The following is a 20,240-nucleotide window of genomic DNA, read 5'->3' as shown; positions in this document are numbered from 1 at the left end:
GCATATAATATTAAAGGCCAAATAACTAGTAGATAAGCCCTACTAGATCTATGTACACATTAGAGGCATGAAATGTAGTGAGCTCATTTCCCTGCACTGTGTTGAAAGTTGCTGTTCACACCAGAGAAGGGGCAGGAATGTATTTTCCCATAACCTGATTTGTTTCCCATGCTAAGCTCTAATTCACTGAAGATGCTATCAATGGCTGCTTGAAATGTACACACCTCAGCTTAATTGCACCTTCCATTTTCTAATTGAATGGAAGTAATGTGTGCACAGCCTAGGTCTGCAAACTTGATTTTGAAGGTTAGATCCACTTACATATGGCATGCAGAAGAATTCTTAACTGAAAGGGAAACTGGTGAAAAAAGACTGGCCAGGCAATACAAAGCTGGAAGAATCTGAGATTGGTAAGAAAGAAAGTGAAATGTTTTGTGGAACAGAATTATACTGCAAGGGTCTCGGGATGACCTATCAATTCCCATTCTGAAAAGAGAATACTTACTACCAGACACTTGAAAATTGGTAGAAACAAGGGGATAAATTAAATCTTCCAAGAGAAATGGAAAAGATAGAACAGTAACAGATGTTCCTGTCTTTGTCTTAAATGAATGCTTTTCATTCTTTAAATAGCTGTAACTTAGCCAAAAAAATGTGTATCCTTTAATATAACCAGCTCTGAATTAGAACAAAATAGACTTCTGTATATGACTGTAATTGATAACAGAAACATACATATCATTTTGATGTTTCGAAATGGTTTTAGTTTTATAAAACAATACATTTTCAATAAAATAGAAATTCCTTGTGTAAAATTATAATCCAATGTAATAATTGTTTGAAAATGCAGTAATATTTTTCAAGTATTTGAAAACTTTTTTTTTTACTTTAACAGGTCAGTGTGAGCCAATTATACTGGAACTTTGCATGAACCTGCCTTATAATTATACTCATTACCCCAACTATTTGGGCCATCGGACGCAGAAAGAAGCCTCCATCAGCTGGGAGTCCTCTCTGTTCCCAGCCTTGGTTCAAACTAACTGTTACAAATACCTGATGTTTTTTGCCTGCACAATCTTAGTGCCAAAATGTGATCTTCAAACAAAACAGCGCATTCCACCATGCAGGTAACACTTGATAACTAGCTTAAAGCAGGCCGCAAAACTTTCAGTGCAACTGTAATTCTGCTTATCGTGTGTTGTAGTATTACCAGTGCAATCCTTATGGTGTAAACTAAAGGCATGTTGGTTTTATTTAGTTTAGTTATAATAACCCTATGTTCAGCGAACACTAATTTTATTGCTGTTTGTCTTTAAGCAGATTCACAGAAAACTCTTCTCAATGGCCTTTAGTCATGAGAACTAAATAGAACTTCTGTGTTTAGAAGCAGTATACAGTTTAGAAGCACCAGATGCTGGAGTCACAACAAAGGAGCATTATTGTTATATTTGCACTCTGCTCAAGAAGTTGTAGTGTTATATATGGCTGGTCCCTGTCAGAAACAGGATGCTAGATTAGATGGAATGAAGTTTGATTGAGTAAGGCAATTCTTATCTTTTACTCTTTTAGGTGTTCTTATTTTTACAGATTTCTTTTATCTCAGTCTTTCTTTAAAATGGACATGCAATTCTCCTTCCTGCTTATCTATCATGTATCTATAGATTCTGTTTCAGGCACACCTCTAAACATATTCTGTTACTTAAGCATCTGGTTGAGCTTAGTGTTAAGGTTTCCTACACTGAGAATCCTCAACCATTTCTGTTTAATGAAACAGTTGTAGAAGGCGATGGGATTTTGACCCTTCACCACAAAGATAAAATTTGAATGATGACAATACAGGTTCCTATTGCTTATTATTTCCATAAGTTGTTGTTGTTGTTTATTCAGTTAATTAGGTACTTTCTAACTAAGATTCACACTGATGTAATTTACACATTTAAAAATCAACAACTTACTCAAAGTGATCACCCACTAAAAGGAATGAATAAACATATACAGTTATACCTCTTCTTGTGAACGCTTCATGTTGCGTTTTTTCGGGTTAAGAATGCAAAAACACAGAAGTGTTTACTTCCAGGTTTTGCCACGCGCAGAAGCGTTCGCACATGTGCAGAAACGTTCTGTGCTGTTCGCGCATGCGCTGAAGTGCTCAATCGCACTCTGCACATGCGCAGAAGCGCTGCTCTGGTTATGGACTTTTCAGGATGCGAATGGCACCCCGGAATGGATCATGTCCGCAACCAGAGGCACCACTGTATACCCTTCCCTACAGAAGGATAATAACCAAACATGCCAGCTAAAATAGCTGTAAGAACCAAAATAAAAACATGAAAAGATGGCATCAATAATATGTCGGTATCAGGTGAGCTTCCTTGGGGAGAGTATTCACAAACTGGTGGGTGCTGCTTAAAAAGCTTCTCTCATTATCACCTTGGACTTCTCCTTGAGGGGGCACACAGTTTATCTTAGGGTCTAGCTAGACTTGTATGGGGAAGGTGGTCCACGTAGTATTGGGGTCTTGAGCCATGTAAGGCTTTTTAGGTTAAAAATAGCACTTTAAATTAGGCTCAGAAACTAATATTGTGACAAACCAGATTTGGTATTGTATGTTCATCCCATCTGCTCCCTGTTAGCGATCTGGCCACTGAGTTCTGCAATAGGTGCCATTTCCAAACTGTCTTGAAAGGCAGCCCTATATATGACACATTACATTAATCTAACGTAGAAGTTACCAGAGCATAGTTATTCCTGTTCAAATGGGGCTGCAGCTGGACCACCAGCCGATGCTGATAGAAGGTGCTCTGCACCACAGAGACCACATGTGTTTCCAGTGACAATTATAGTTGCAGAAATAACCCCAAATTGTGAACCTAAACCTTCAGTGGAAGTGTATCCCCATCCAGAACTGGTTGCTATCCAGAATCATCTACTAAAAGTGTTTCTGTCTTCTCTATATTGAACTTTTGTTTGTTGGCTCTCACCCAGTTCATTATTGTGGTCAGGCACCAGTTCAGTGCATCCACCACCTTCTTGATGGCAATCCAGAATGCTGGATGACCCCACTCAGTGGTTTTATGTAGAAGATGAATAGTTTGGCACGTGAAGAATAGGATCAAATAGGAGAATAGGATCAAATCCTACAGAACCCCATACTGGAGGGTCTATGGGGCTGAACAATACCTCCTCAAGCACCCCCTTCTAGAGTACTATCCAAGTAGTAGTGGAATCACTGCAGAGCAGAACCCCTTACTTCCAACACAATCAGTGTTCCAGAAGGATACTGTGGTTTATGTCATTAAAAGCTGTTGAGAATGAAGAATGATCAACAGGATCACTCTCCTGATAAAAGGACGAGAGTGACCAAGGTGGTCTCAGTGCCAAAACAAGGTTTAAACCTTAATTGAAATGGATCAAAAAATCAGTCTCATCCAAGAGTGCCTGAATCTGGTCTGTAACCATCTTCCCAACTTTGCCCAAGAAGGTTTCAGTGCAGATAGAGCAAGTCAGATGCACAGTAACTTAATATTAATTCAGTCCTTACCTGTAGGAAGCTAGTAGCATTGCCAAGCCCATCATGTCTTCATTTAAGTAAGAGATATTGTTACTGTTAGGACATGTCTGCATCACAAGTGATGTGATTGCTGAAATGATACTGAGAAAACATAAGTTTGGTTGTCCTTTCCCTAACTGGATAGAGTCGGTGGTTGTGAATTGCAGCTTTGTAAAAGAACAGGCTGGCAGCACCCACGTTTGGTCACAAGTATAATTTAAATAATGATAGGCATTGGCAATAACTTCAAAGGAATCTGCAAGGCACTCTGGGATGTTATGAACTGGAAGTGTGTGTTTTGTTTAGTTCCTATTATTTCCTGCTGATTTGCAATTGAAATGTGGGGGAAATAATGGTTAAAGTGTTTTAGAGCCTTTATAGGCACTGATGGTATATTGTTCCTAATAACAGTGTGTTCTGTTTCTGGTTACTCCATCTTACATAGTTGTAATGAATAAAGAATAAACCCCATGAAAATAATTATGACTGAAAGAATCTCAAAAAAATCTTAATTTTCTTAACTAGTTTTGCTGGGTTTGGCCAATGGCTTTTTCAAGGAAAGTGTGAATTGATTCAGTCTCTAATTTTCCCATCCAAAATAATTCTTTTCCACATAATCTTTTCAGAGCACTTTGTGAACAGTCCAAAGAACGATGTGAGTCTGTACTTGGAATTGTAGGCTTACAGTGGCCAGAAGACACTGATTGTTCTCAGTTCCCAGAAGAAAACTCAGACAATCAAACTTGTCTAACACCTGATGAAGATGTAGAAGGTTACTAAATATTTAAACTAGACATTGCATACTTGAGGGGGACTCTGGTATGGAGGGCTAAAATTTCATTGCCTTATGTTTAAATTTATTTTTCTAATCAAATCATATGCATAATCAGTTAATGGAATGAAGGCTGTTATTCTCTTAATTGGGGGTCAGTGCTACTCAGTTTTGGATTGCAGATGGCAGCCAGAGTATAAAGTTGTCACTAGATGTGTATGAAAGCAAATCCAGATATTAATGAAACTTTCATAAGGTCAAACTTCCATGCAATTTTAAAATAATTGAACAGCACTGAAGGAACTCAAAGAAGTAGTCAAACTGAACAGCAATAGGCCCTTCTTCATGGCTGTGTGTGCTTTTTTTATTTTATGTCTCCATACTAATGATGAAGGCATTTTAATTGACTGGATTTTGTAATTTTCCTGGCAGAGTGCTCTCCCAGCCATTTCAAATGTCGCTCAGGAAGGTGTGTCTTATCTTCCAGAAGATGTGATGGGCAAGCAGACTGTGAAGATGATAGTGATGAAGAGAACTGTGGTAAATGATCTTCTATTATTATTATTATTATTAAAAATTGTATACCACTCTTCATCCGAAGACCCCAGGGCAGTTTACAAAAAAAACCCAAAAACAAAAAAAATGCAAAATACATAATAAAACAAAACCCAAAACAAATCAATTCAACCCTTCTGCCACAAACACATTAAAAAAAACCTATAGAATGTTAAACAGCTGAATTCCTGGTTGAAGAGAAATGTTTTCGCCTCATGCCTAAAGAAAGTGCCAGGCGAGCCTCCCTGGGGAGTGTGTTCCACAAACAAGGATCTACCTCAGAAAAGGCCCATTCCTGTGTTGCCAACATCTGGATTTCCTATGGAGGAGGCACACAAAGAAGGGACTCGGATGATGATTGCAGGGTCCCTAAAAGTGCTTCCCAGAGCTCAAATCTAGTTCTTTCCCTCTATCTCTACCTGAGTTTGACTCAAACTGGGTCAGATTTTGTTCCTGTATGCACACACCGAGACCTAAATGACTTCACCCTACCCCTGTGGCTTCCCCTCATTAAGAATAATCAAGGTTCCATCTATTTCCTGGCTATTGGGAGCAATTATCCAGCAATCTCCCTAACAAATTGAAGGTATAGTCAGAATTGGCTGTCAAGTTTGACCAGAAAGGAACATTAAGCAGTCGATATCCCATTTCTGTTACATCTCTGGATTCTATCCTTTCCAGCGATCAGATAGTGAGCTTATAACAATATTATGTGAGTGAACAGTGTGATCCAAATGGATGCTCTCAGTAATTCATTCTTGATTACAACTGTAGTGCAGATATACCATATTTTTCGCTCCATAAGACACACCTGACCATAAGACATACCTAGTTTTTAGAGGGGGAATGCAAGAAAAAAAAAATATTTAAAGGGAGCGCTGAGCAGAGCCTGTATGCGTCCCAGGCTCTGCTCAGCGCTCCCTTTCACGAGCCGCGTGGAGCGTGTGTGCGGCGCTTGCAGGCTTTTTCCCAGGAGCCCACTGACGGGCTGCCCTTCTCCCTCCTCGGGGGAAAAGCCCCCAAGAGCTGCACACATGCTCTGCGTGGCTCTTTAAAGGGAGCACGGCTCTTGGGGGCTTTTCCGGGAGGTGGGGGAAGGGACTGAGGGGCTAAGCCAGAAGCTAGAACAGCAAGAGGGAGCACTGCCCAGCAAACCCTCTCGCTCTTCTGGCTTCTGGGATAGCCGCGCAAAGCCTCCTCAGGGCAGCGGGATGAAGGCTTCCCCTGCCCTGAAGAGGCTTCGCGCGGCTAAGCCAGAAGCTAGAACAGCAAGAGGGAGCGCTGCGCAGCGATCCCTCTTGCTGTTCTGGCTTCTGGGGTAGCTGCGGAGCCTGCAATCGCTCCATAAGATGCACACGCATTTCCCCTTACTTTTTAGGAGGGAAAAAGTGCGTCTTATAGTCCTTCATGAACATGGACATTGTGTTCATCTTCGATAATGAGAACATTATGAATACCCTTCCTGGGGCTATTTGAATATGTTGTTAGTAACTGGAAGAAAGCTTTGTTTACCAAAGTTACATAATTGACACCAGGGATTGCACCTTTCTTAATTAGCAACAATACATAATGAAATAATCAGCATAGCACACAAAGCAAGGGCAGTCTAGCTAAAGTTATGCAGTATTATTATATTCCAATTATTTCATATGTGAATGTACACGTGTGTTCACATTTCTCTCATTGGCATTGATGAAACTTATTTAGGCTGGATCGTTCCCCAAATGTTATACATATTAAATGCTATTTGTAGGACTAATCTAAGTTTCTCTTAACTAGCTAGTCTTCAGATCATTAATTACAACACTGCATATTTGATTCTAAATACTATATTACGAATTACATTTCTGAGGTTTCTCATTAGTGGTAGGTTGTTGTGAACATTTTTAAACATGTGCTTTCTTATGGGGCTCACACTGGTTGCAAGAGAAGCTGAAGATCCTTCTGCAGGCGGTGAATTTGAGAGTAGCAAATTTGAAAACATTTTGTCCAAATAGACTGCCTCTGTGTTTGAAGCAGCAGTGGTGGTAGTTTAGGGAAAGCACAAGGCAGCATTAAGCATGTAAATTTTGCGATGGTGATAATGACGACAATGATGATGATGAAAAGGACACAGAAGAAAGGATCAAATCTCCCTCCCCCCCACACTGCAACCCTGATCCAAACCAGGACTACCCTTGAGCTGCGACTGCTTTTAGATGTGAAAAATCCTGCAGAAGCTCTAGTCATGGATCTCCCGTTGTCTCATTTAGTTTGGCCTTTCATCTTTCATGAGATAGGCTTGCCATACGTCTGAAAAATTCTGGACATATACAGAAATTGGATGCCTAAAATGGCGATTGGGAGGATTTTTTGAATTTTAAGAGATGTCCAGAATTTCCCCCATGCATGGCAACCCCGGGTTCCTTTTTCGGTTTTCTGTTTGCGTGTGTGTGTGTGCGCGCCATTGAGGCTTTATGTTCTGCTTCGGCTGCCTTTGGCTTCCCTTTTGGCTCCGCTCTGGCCCTGCCCACCATATTGCTGCTGCTGCCTTTGGAGGGAAGAGAGAACGATGGATGCATGCAGGCATGGGTGAGGTGAAGCACTCGGGCCTGTGCCAGGCATGGAGCACGTCCCTTCCTTGGGCACCTCTCTCTCTCTCTCTGGGTTCTTGGGGTGTGCAACGAGGGGGGTCATCTTCCCTCCTTGAGGGCCTCTTTGGTTCTTCTTCTCCAGAGGTCTCTGGGTCTCCTCCCCACCTTTGCATCTCCATCCAATCTCTGCTGTCACTGCTTTTGCAAGGCCTTCGCATTTCATCCCTTGTACGTGGAGGGGGGCTGCTGCCTCGGACTGGGCATGGGTTTCTGCTGAGTCTGGGGCTGTATTCTGTTGCCCTTCTAGGCTGCCTCACAGCAACAGCAACAGCAGCAGGAGTAGGAGGGAGTCGCCAATGTCTCCACCTGCGACTGAGTTTGAGGCAGGAAATAATTGCCAGCCCTTCATAATACATCTGTATGTGAGGGGTATAACCAGCAGGACAGTGGTCTGGTCATCAGGCGATATTTCCTCTTTGGCTTCTTCCTCTTAGTGCTTCTCCCTGCCCCCCCCCCCCGGCCGTCATTCTCCAGGTATTCTTAACATGCCGTCGTGGCTTCGGCCCCACTTCTGGCCCTTCTGTTGGGAAGGATGTTGAGGTGTCCCCAGGTCTCCTTCATACAACTCTGGCTCAACAATTTTGGTGGTTTCCTAAAAGAAGCTCAAGAACTTTGGGGGTGTCAGAAATTTTACTTTTGAAATATGGCAGGCCTATCATGAGAAAACATTCTGTTTCTGTATATGAATATCTGGATTGGGAATGAATTGAATAGAAAACAATGATACTTTGTGTGTTCCTGTTCTATCTTTTTAAGACAATTATTAATTTCTTTGCCATCTCAAAATACTATATATATATATCCCCTCTGCAAAATTATTTTTGTTCAACTTGCGGGAATATAAATGAGCAACCTATTTTTCTAGTGCTTTCTGCTATTTGACTTTAAGGTATGGAATTCTGTTTAGTTACTACATGAAGTGAATTCCTTTAATTGTAAATTGTCTTTGCTCTCTCTGTGTCTCCTAGACAAATGTTTAGTGGTCAACAGAATTCTTATCAGCGCCTATAAATATGAGAGACTGCATCTGCTTGAAAATTACAGCTGTCAGAATGACATTTCTTTGACCATGGCTAATGTTGTTACTGAAGGACAGCCAATGCTTTTAGAGCTCTAGAAAGCTGTTCTGTCCTCATTCGTGTTCTTTTTTTAACTGGAGGACAAAAATCAATGGTCTTTGAGAATTATTTCTGTAGATGACATTGTGTAGATGGGCACAATCTGGATAAAGTTCAGTGCACTAAAATACCATTGAAATCAAGAACACCGACAGCACAATCCTATGCATGTTTACTCAGATATAACACTCCCCACTGACATACTTCCAGGTAACTGTGTATAGGATTGTAGCCTTAAGCACTATATTGCTTGGTGGAGAACTCACTGTATTATGTTGACTTATATTAGGTCAATTAACAATGGATAGTGTTCTTTCAAAAGTTCTTTCTCTGTTTTGCCAGAATCTGTTAAAATCTGCTGCCAATATGTGCTAGTTTCATACTGGAGAGATTAAACATTTCAATCTTAGCCAGCATCAATTGGTAGTCAGGTTTCTGGATTATTTCAGACCATACTGATCAACTAGAAGAGGGTTTGCGCTTGGTAAAATAATTTGAATCTCTTTCTTTAGCTATTAAATAATGCTCAGGGATTATTGTAATATTAATTCAGGCTTGTAGTGACTTCTCAGAAGTATAGGAAAATAGCACAGAACAGTGCACACTGCTGATCTATGGATTTGTGTGTGGAAATGACAAATGTTATAATGAAACAGAAGTCAAGTTGTCCTTCAGCCTAATTATATTTGCCACAATTTATTATACCTGCAACCAAAGAATTTGTGAAATCCAGTTTGTGTATAAGAATTTCTATATGTGTGTGCATGTGAATGTATTCACGGTCCTACTGCCTCCCACACATAAATACAGATTACGTTCTTATGCCCCTCCATATTGCATGTTTGCTTTACTTAATATTGAGGATATAGTTGGATCATTGGTGTGACTACTTTTAATTTAATATCTCTTGTACTTAGTATTTTTTATACTCCAGGGAATGTGAGAAGCCAAAGTTCTTTGTAAAATGTGTCTTTTGCACAATTACCAGTGTTCTGCTTCAGCAGAGCAGCCCATTCCTACATCTTGATAGTGAACTGAGCTGCTTTAAGAAAACAATATGTATAAAATCTGTAGAGAGATAAATATTTTATAGATCTGTGCTGTGCCTTAATTTCCTCCATATGATGAACCAAGAATTTAATATCAAAAGACTGACACAGTTATACAAGAGTTCATATTGAATTTATTATAAAACCAGTACAGCTGATTAAAGACACTTGGAGGAGACAGTGGCTGTGTTTGTTGAATAATGATGAGCCTCTAGAAAGGTGTATATCATTGTCAGAAAGCTGACATTTATCCAGTTCAGCTGTGTCAATGATCCATCTCTATGTGTTTTTTGAGGGGGTTTTCCTATTTCTTTTTCTGTTCTTTAAATGATCATTTATAATATTTTAAGATATTTCAGGGGAAATGCATAAAATCATTGATGTATTAATCCAAATTTGGGTTCTATTTGTCTCAGTGGAAGAATAAAGCATATGAACAAGTCTGTCATTGAAATAATTAAGAATTAAGTTTGGCTAGAAAATACCTAGGGTTTCACACAGTTTTTTAACTATTAGCAAGGAAGCAAGGAATCTCTTGACATAGACGGTTTTGAAAATGTGTAAAGGGGGTGGTTTTAGTGTACATAATCTTTTTAAAATTTTAAATGAAATGCCAGATTTCAAAGGCTGCTTTCATATGTATAATTTATTGGGAATTTACTGTAGGATTTGTTGCAGGAAGTGACATAAGGTATTCTACCAAAATAAAATATTCTGATAACTCTCAGAAGATTTTAAATTACCGTACTGTAGGGAATTCTTGCAGTAGCTAGAAAGCTTTCCTACGGCAACTTGCAGAAACCTCCACAGAAATCCTTTGAGATGTTGTGGTGAAAGAGTAAAAAAGGGGATACTTTTATGGCATTTCTTCCCTTGCTGCTTGCACTTCCATCTAGAACATGCTACTTTCAGTGTTAGCTGGGCGAAAAGTAATGCGCTGATTATTGTGTGGAAAGCTTCTAAATCCTTCATTTTGGCTGTGTTTCTCTGTCTGTCTATCTGTCTAATTAAACAACCAATTAATATGCCGTGGCCTTACAGCAGAAAAACCTTTATGGTAGCAAACAACATTAAAGCAATAACTGTACACAAGAAGCAATAAACATACACAACAGTAACACTCGAATGTTAAAAAACTCCACCAAAAACCCCAAAGGCACAAACTTGTTTTAGTCCCTCTTATTTACATAGTTTGCACACGTTATTTATCACCCACATACAGAATACACAATTGTGATGTGGTATAATTTTTGTGATATGAAAGTTACACAATTTACAGAGCAATCCTAACTATGTCCACTAAGGTTTGTCACTTCCATGTAAATGGGATTAGAACTGCAGCCAAAGAGAGCAAGCTTAACCAGTAGAGCTGCTGCCTGGAGTGGGCTAGCATGGAGCAAAGGTGGTTTTCTAGTGACAGGGAAGAGCACCACTGATGACTGGGCACTTCGATTGAGTTAAAACCTCTTCAGGCATAGTTGTAGTGCCCCTAGTGTTTCTGGTAGGCATAGACCCCAAAGGTGATGTTCTGGGACCAGGGCAGATGCAGCCTTGGAGAAGCTGATTCCAAACCCCGTTTGCTCTCCTATGCTAAAAATGCTGTCCCCATCTCCTGCCTTAGCTTGCATAAGCTAGCAGGGTTTGGGTAGTGGTGGATTATCCATCACTTTATTCCTCCAACTGATACTGCTCTACTCAGTTAATGCTATGCACATGTATGGGAGTAAGCGGTATTGGATTTAAGTAGGAGTAAAAAAATGCATAGGATTGTGCCGTTATAGAAGTCCATCTGGTTTTTCCCCACGTCTAAATTTGGTTAATAATATAGTTTAATTTCATGTTTCAAAATTATTTGAATGTGTGTTTCTTAAATTTAAGCACATTCCTAATCTCTTTCTGGATAGAAGTGCTATCTTAAGCTATATTTGTAATAGGCATATGATGACTATATGTAAAACACAGGTCAAAGGACAGCAGAGGAAGCCATGCTGACATTTGTGCCTTTGTATTCTCTGTATCTCTCAGTTGTTGAGCCATTCACAACAACCACATGCTCTAACTGATGTGCTGTTGAAGCTAAATGTATTTAATGTCTTTAATTTTGTGCCTCTAGGTTGCCAAGAAAGAGGTCTTTGGGAATGTCCAACAAGCAAACTGTGTATCAAATATACCATGATATGTGATGGCTTTCCAGACTGTCCTGACAATGTGGATGAAACTAATTGCTGTAAGTGCTTGAGAGGGCAAGAGCACAACATTCCCACTCTGGGCAAAAAGAAAAAAGAAAGAGGCAGGGAGCTCATTACAGTGGTGCCCTGCAAGACGAATGCCTCGCAAGACGAAAAACTCGCTAGATGAAAGGGTTTTGCGGTTTTTGAGCTGCTTCGCAAGTCGAATTTCCCTATGGGCTTGCTTCGCAAGACGAAAACGTCTTGCAAGTTTGTTTCCTTTTTCTTAACACCGTTAATACAGTTGCGACTTGACTTCGAGGAGCAACTCATAGAACGCGGTGCGGTAGCCTTTTTTGAGGTTTTTGGTGATTTTTGAAGCTTTTCCAAAACTTTTCTGACACCGTGCTTCACAAGATAAAAAATTCGCTAGACGAAAAAACTCGCGGAACGAATTAATTTTGTCTTGCGAGGCACCACTGTATATCCTTCTGCCCCTTTAATTTCCTCTCTTGGATTAGCTGTCCTTCTAGCTCCATTTGCCTCTATTACATACTTCCTTGCTCTTTTCCTCCATTTCTGTACCTCATAATGAATTCATGCCTGGATTTCCCTGTCCCATTTTCATTCACAGAACCATAGAGTTTAGAGTTGGAAGGGACCGAATTGGTTATTTAGTCCAACCCCTCACAATGCATCAATCTCAGCTAAAGAATCCCTGACAGATGACCATCCAACCTCTGTTTAAAAACCTCCAATGAAGATTAGGTTCTCTTCTCCTAACATCAGCACAGCACTTTAGACTCACAGCAGCTGCTTGTTTTCAAGGCAAGGTTGCCAGGCATTAACTGGACCCCTAAAGCTGGCAATATTCAGCCCATTAAACTTGTAGGAGAATTTAATGATTACAGTTACCCTGGAGTGGCAATAGTGACACCAGAACTCTGATCTCTGTAGCATCTATACATCTGTCAAAAGTCCGTCCCTGCTAAAGGGTCCAATAATATGATTTTTGGATGGGTGGGGTTTATAGTTGAAATATCTGGTGCGCTACATGCACATACTACTCATATATTCCTGGGTTGCTTAAAATATGTTCTCTCCACTCTCTTGTCGTCTAGACAGATTTCTACAGCTATAAACATAACATTTATCTCTCTTTAAAACCAATCAATATTATTATTTGTATGCCCTTGGCAGGGAGTTAAGGCAGCTTACAGATAAAAATAAAAGCTAAAAACATAGGGAGGAAAACCAATTAAACATTGATAGAATTAAAACACACATTAAAACCATACAAATATTACAATAAAATTAAAAAAAACAGCCCTTTTGTTAAAAGCAGTCAGTTCCCCAAAGCATTTCAGAAAGATGCTGTATTGTTTTTAACATTCGATTGGAAGCCACCCAGAGTGGCTGGGGAAACTCAGCCAGATGGGCGGGGTATAAATAATAAATTATTATTATAATTATTATGAAGTCTCTGCCAGTCTAGCTTCCCTAGGGAAGGAGTTCTAAATTCTGGGAACAGCCACCAAAAAGGCTCTCTCCTACACCCCTAGCAAGTGTGCCAGTGAGGTTGGTGGGACTGAGAGAAGGGCCTCTTCTGAAGATCTCAGAACCTGGTCATAATCCATATGAAGGAATATGGTCTTTCATATAGCTTGGACCTAAGCTGTATAGGCCATTGTAGGTCATCATAGGTCATAGGTTTTTACAAAGGACTGTGGATAAAATAGAAAAAAATGGTCAGCTACAACTGCACAGATGACATTTTGTTTTGCCAGTTGAGTTTAAAAAAGACTGCAGTGGCCAAAATATTAGGAAAAAGACAGAGGAAGTGGGATCTCCAGGTTCAAGGACAGTAGCCATTACGTTTCTAATTCTGTTAACTGAGTAGCAAACAGCAGGCAAGAGCTATGCTTTCAAACCCTACTTGTGTGATTCATGGAAGCTTTGGGTTGGCCACTGTTGGGAACAAGATGCTCAACTAGATGGATCTTTGGTATGATTCATCCGCGCTCTTCCTAGGTGCTTATAATGAATCCATGCACTTTTATTCCATCTGTGTATCAACTGCAGAACTTGTGCTTCTGGTCACAAAACTGCCATTTTAGATGTACAAAATTACTTTTCTTTTCGAAGAGGAGAGACCCAATTCATATTATAAGGTCATTTCCACAAGTGATAGAACAGGTATAGCTCTGATCCCTTAAATGCTGAGCTGTATTTAAGCATTAATGAAACTAATCTGAATCTATCTTTATGTCAATCTTGGTTTTAAAAAAATATTATTCTAGAGAAGACTAGGAGGGTGGAGAGGTCTTTTTCCATGCTTTTGATATTTGTTCCTTTTGCAGTCATCCATGATGATGATGATGATTATCCAAAGACTCTCCTCCAATTGTTGTTTTGGTTTGGTTTTGGTTTTGGGTTCTGCTTTTCTTTTATAGTTTTGTATGTCACTTAAAGCATTCTGAGCTCATGGATTTGTAATGCCTTTATTGTGGGTTATTTGAAAAAGACATGTCAAGATTTAATGAAGGACTGTCTGCTTCGTTTACCCTGCTCAATTGGTTCTGGAAGAATTCACATTAGCGGGAGGCAATCTTGCACTATTTTTCCTTACTTGGAATTTTGTGTTAGTTTGACTTGTTTGTGAAAATTTTAATTCCACAAAGTTGGAACCGTAGCCATAAAGATGTAAACAAGATAATACAGAACTGTTTGTTCCTTTCCATGGCAAATCTTAGAGGGGAATGAGATGAATAGTTCCCCCACCCCACAGCGCCATGGAGTGTGGGCACCATGGAACTGTTCTACTTGAAGGGGTACTTTATCAACAGTATGGCAGTTCACAGTGGCAAGAAAACTCATTAGACACCCCCCCCCAAAGCAACACTGGGCTTTGTTAAAAACATTTGTTATTGCTCTCCTTTTCATAGATAATGTCATTTTCCGTTCTGCAATGAAGCTATTTCTACTTCTGGTCTTACTGTATGTCTTTGCATTTTTCATGGCAGCATTTTGCAAAAGGGATGAACTTACATGTGCCAACCATGACTGTGTGCCTCGAAAATCATGGTGTGATGGGCAGATAGACTGCGCCGACAAATCAGATGAATGGAACTGTGGTAAGTTTTAGCATATGCACAAAAAGTCAGAATATGAGGTTTTCCATCTTAATTTCAGGGAAACCTTTCAACAGTGCTTGAAGTAATTGGCTGGTTGTGGGAATTAGCATGGAAAGGTGCATTATCCCTTTTAAGGTGCCTCATTGCTCCTTTCCACTTTTATAGATGGACACCAAAACCCCAGAAATAGAGCCAAAAGCAGAAAACTCAGAAACAGAAAACTATTTACAGCATGGCCCAAACTCAAAATCTGCTGGATGAGAGATTTTGGACATGGCAGATCTTGAGCTGGCAGAGCTGGGGCTATGTTTGTATAAATTCCTCATCCAGCTGAGCTGAAGATATGTCAGCATAATTCTCTCATTCTGGCTCAGACAACAGAACTTAAGCCACCATAAGTTACGCTGACATAAATCCTCAACCAGGAGTGTTCCAGGGATGTGAATTGGGCAAGGAGAGACTTCCACCTATTTCAAATGTTTTTCAGCTTTATCACATGACCTAGTGGCCCAGCGAAAAAATGGTGGTATAAGTTGAATTCCTCCTGAGCAAAGTTTGGAACAGGGGTAACTTATGCCAGCGCAATTTACAATGGCATTCTATAATTAGCATTGCTCTGTAGATGAGTCCACCATGTCTGTGTGTAGAACGGGTAAACAGATGAACACAGATATGTTCCCTTCTCAGTACCTAAGTCCAAAAAACAGGGCTCTCAAAGAGTAACAAAACCAATTAAGACCCAAAATACACATTTCACACAGATCATACCAGTATTGAATGAGTGGTGTTTTAAGGAACAATCTAAACTATAGAAAGATGGTGTAACATATGCCGACATAAGTTATGTGTTTAAGTACTGGCCTTTACAATAACCAATGGATGGGGGTTGGGGGAAGCTTGAAAGAATGCTTTTCATATGATGTATGTAAAGCATAACTATTTTTAAACCCATATCTCTTGCGTATCCCTGGAGACAAGCAGCAAACTATTCTGAAACAGTGATTTCTGGCAATGGAAACTGCTTGGTCTTCAAATCAAGCTCATTACATATTTCATAGCTATGGGAATATGGTCCACTGTGGAGTGTTTAATTGTGCCATCACTAAAAGTAATTTTTCTTCTTCAGTCATTGCATATATGATTAATCAGAAATGGAACTAATGACTAATCTTGCTGGTAGAAAGATCTCCAGAGTAAAATAGGCCCAGCAGATTGGTGGAGGGTTTGGTCCATATACCAGTGTGTTCAATTTGTTTCCACATTCAGGAAACAATGCTGGCAACAATTTTTAGATGGCACTCTATGTCTCTAAAACTGTCTCCCTCAAATAAAACTATTATGTTCATGGTGTGAAGAGGACAAAGACTTCTTACTACCGTTAGTGAATCTGTCACATAATGGCAAAATCATGGGGAAAGGTTTTTTTAGAAATAAACTGGATTACTAAACAAAACTTTTTGTTAATACCTACACTGGCTCTTAGCAGTTGAGATGGCCTGAATGGAACCAGCAAGGAGTTAGTTAATATTTTGCTTATGGCTGAAAAAGAAGATTTATTTCTTGTTACCTAAAGCATCTGAGAGAGGCAATGGCAAAATCTTGGTATGACAAAGTCTGGTCCCTGGTGACTTCTGAATAACTGACACAGAAAATCTGCCTAAAAGGACAGGCAGAGAAGTTCACATGATCCTAACATTATACAGTTATATGGAACTCAGCTGGGAAAGGTGAATAAATTTTTGGTTTCACTGGTACAGATGCACCATGGTGTTCATTCTCTCTGCACTCTGCCCAGCAGTCATTCTCATGTACTATAGGCCAAGCTATGCCAAGGTGATGGTGTTCATGCTGGGATTGTTTGGTCATTTGTATGACCTCCGTGTGTCACCTGCAAACAATAAGCTTTGCGATTAAGCTAACATTGTCTGTTGCTTGTTTCCTGGTAGCAGGGCTCTTTTCTAAGCTAAACATTCATTCCTTGTTCACACAATTTAAAACTGATTCATGTTACACAGGGGGAACTTAAGGGACAGTACTATAGAAATGTTAAGCAGGTTTATACTTAGAAACTTGACTGGAGGCATTAAAAGCTTCATCAAGGAAGAACATACCTAAGTACAATACACTACTTGACACAGAAAGAACAAACATGAATGCATACATCATAAAATAGGCTCATCTTAATAAGAAAGCATAACACGTGTGACGAGAATACATTTTATTTACATCCACATGTAAGCCAGCCCACAGACCTCTACAGGCTCAATGAAGTTACATTTCCCTTTTTTTTTCTTCACAGTGACCCTGTCTAAAAACAGCAGCTCCTTGATGTTCCTGACTGTTCACAAGTCAGCTTCCAATTACCATGTATGCGCTGATGAATGGGAAGAAAATTTAAGCCATTTGGCATGCAAACAAATGGGTTTAGGGTAAGGTCAGTAGTTTGTAGCATTGATCAACTTTTCCAGGTGTGACTATGAGTCTGGGTGAAGCTGATTGAGTCTGTGACAATTTCTTAATTAGCAAAAATGCTATTTTCTTCCTTTGCTTCTGCTGACTGTTTACTTAAAACAATCTAGACTCTCTGACGTGACCTGGATTGCACATCACACCATGCCAAATGGGGCTGCAAGAGTGGAGCTTATAGCTGTTTTGTTCTTCGCTGGACCTTTTTGCTACCATACCATGCTGAGCTAAGCCAGGGTATGGCTTAACATGGCATCCATACCTGGGCTTGTGGCTAGGCTTTCTTCAGACTAACCATGAGCTGTAACCAATAATAAATGGGTAGATTAGTAAACTAAAGCTATAGTTGATTAATTGGGAGAAGTCAAATCTAATCAATGAGGCTACAAGTGAAAGATGCACTTGTTTATTTTGTGAGGCAGGTTTGGTATGTTACTGTAATAGTGAATGAAAAAGAAAAGGTTAAGCTTTTCTTTTTAACAGTGAGTAGTAGCTTTTTGTTATTGACACGTACGTAATTTCACACTTCCTTCAAAATTGCATAAAACCATGCATGTTGGGGTTTTGATAATAAGCCAGCTTATCTAAATGTAAGCAGTTGATTCTATGAAAGGTAAATGATTAACCAGCTAATCAATGTTTTCATAACTTGAGAGGCCTTCTGTGGAGAATCCATAAGCAAGGGTTTTAAGGGGAATTTTGTTGAAAGTGGGAATCTCAGTGCCATCCAAGTTTGTTTGGGGATTATTAGGATTGGTTTGGTTGTGCAAATACAGTTTTTTCCTAATGACAGGGTTATTGACCACTTGTCCTGCTTCTGGCCTTCCAAAGGCATCTGGTTCACCAATGTGGGAAAGTAAATGCTGGAACAGATAGGGTTTTGGTCTGATCTAGTGGGGCTCTTATTTTTATTTTATCCATATGTTTGAAATTATTGCATGCCCATTGTAAACCTGACCTCTGAAGCAGCTGGGAGGACATAAAAGACCCTTTCCGTTTGTTTTGTAAAACTTGAGTGGTTCTCTTCCCTATAAACTGAATTCCTAAAATCTTATGCTGTTGATCCTGATTTAACCACAGTTCTTACAGCATAAAACACATTGGTATAATATTTTGTTGCAGAAAACTCTTTTATGCTAGATGAGGCTCGTGTGTGTGTGTGTGTGTGTGTGTGGTGCTTAGGTGTACCACTGTTTAATCTAGGCAAGAGGGTTTGGGGTACTTTGTTCTGTGCAGACAGGATATGAAACACTTCTGCTTAGATAACCATACATGCTGAATTCAAGTGACCAAATATTACATGCTCCTGGTGTAGCATTTTTTAAATATTTTGGTGCTTAAAAATTCAAATTGTCCCTCTGTCGTTTAATACGTTATTATACAATGTTTACATCTGAAGATGCTTTGGGAACAAAGTGTACCACAAACATGCAATTTGTTTATTTAACAGAATTTCTATACTGCTGTGCCGTGCTGTTGTGTGTAGTTATTATTTTAGTCCCTTTTAAGCTTTGTTTGTTATTGTTTTATTATTTTAATTGATTATTGGTTACCTAAAAAACACAGAATATATGAAATAACTGTATTTAAAAATCAATCAATCAATCAATCAATCAATCCATTCCAGCTGTCAGAGTCCCCACTGACACCTCACCATTCCTCACAGACTTAGACTCAGCTGGTAGTATTCTCTCAGTCCCTGTCTGTTTTCTACTCCCATTCTGCATTTCTAGCCTCCTGGAGGAAAGGCTGCCTTTTCCAGGTCACCGTGAAGAGGCAGAAAGGTTGGAAAATGTAGTTCCTAGATCTTATGGTCTCATTTACAGTCCCATGTGAATTGTTTTGAATGTGTAAAAAGGTAAAGGAACCCCTGACCATTAGGTCCAGTCGTGGCCGACTCTGGGGTTGCAGGGCTCATCTTGCTTCATTGGCCAAGGGAGCCGGCGTACAGCTTCCAGGTCATGTGGCCAGCGTGACTAAGCCACTTCTGGCGAACCAGAGCTGCGCACGGAAACGCCATTTACCTTCCCGCCGGAGCGGTACCTATTTATCTACTTGCACTTTGACGTGCATTCGAACTGCTAGGTTGGCAGGAGCTAGGACTGAGCAATGGGAGCTCACCCCATTGCGGGGATTCGAACCGTCGACCTTCTGATTGGCAAGTACTAGGCTCTGTGGTTTAACCCACAGTGCCACCCGCGTCCCTGTTTGAATGTGTAGATTGGTACTAAATAATAAGTAATAAAGAAGCCAATTAATAATAGCCAGGAAAGGCATCTTAAGATAGTGCCCTTTTATAGCACCTTTATCATTACAGTAATACATCTCTAGTCCCATGAGTCACAGGGATGTGGGTGGCACTGTGGTCTAAACCGCTGAGCCTCTTGGGCTCGCTGATCAGCGTTTGAATCTGTGCGACGGGGTGAATTTCCTGTTGCTCTGTCCCAGCTTCTGCTAGCCTAGAAGTTTAAAGCATACCACTGCAAGTAGATAAATAGGTACCACTGTGGTGTAAGGGTAAACGGTGTTTCCGTGCGCTCTGGCACTTGTCATGGTGTCCCTTTGCGCCAGAAGCGGTTTAGTCATGCTGGCCACATGACCCAGAAAACTGTCTGTGGACAAAAGCCGGCTCCCTCATCCGGAAGGCAAAATGAGCCACCACACGCCATACAGTGGTACCTCGGGTTACATACGCTTCAGGTTACACACTCCACTAAGCCACAAATAGTGCTTCAGGTTAAGAACTTTGCTTCAGGATAAGAACAGAAATCATGCTATGGCGGCGTGGTGGCAGC

General features: G+C 40.1%; 1 protein-coding gene across 5 annotated transcripts in view; it reads left to right on the top strand.

Annotated features, from left to right (window-relative positions):
- The window catches only part of CORIN (corin, serine peptidase), a 104,422-nt gene that overhangs the window by 67,117 nt on the left and 17,065 nt on the right, over positions 1 to 20,240 (top strand). For all 5 annotated transcript variants that reach the window (XM_082238081.1, XM_082238080.1, XM_082238083.1 and 2 more), the window contains exons 11-16: positions 896 to 1,127; positions 4,177 to 4,322; positions 4,755 to 4,862; positions 11,791 to 11,904; positions 14,869 to 14,979; positions 17,279 to 17,408. In XM_082238081.1, the coding sequence (XP_082094207.1) occupies positions 896 to 1,127; positions 4,177 to 4,322; positions 4,755 to 4,862; positions 11,791 to 11,904; positions 14,869 to 14,979; positions 17,279 to 17,408 (841 nt within the window). The remainder of the gene's footprint in view (positions 1 to 895; positions 1,128 to 4,176; positions 4,323 to 4,754; positions 4,863 to 11,790; positions 11,905 to 14,868; positions 14,980 to 17,278; positions 17,409 to 20,240) is intronic.

This window comes from Podarcis vaucheri (genome assembly GCF_965113315.1).
Source record: "Podarcis vaucheri genome assembly, chromosome: 9".
Classification (NCBI taxonomy): domain Eukaryota; kingdom Metazoa; phylum Chordata; class Lepidosauria; order Squamata; family Lacertidae; genus Podarcis; species Podarcis vaucheri.
Note: the sequence above shows the minus strand (reverse complement) of the source record. Positions and strands in the feature narration are given on the sequence as shown.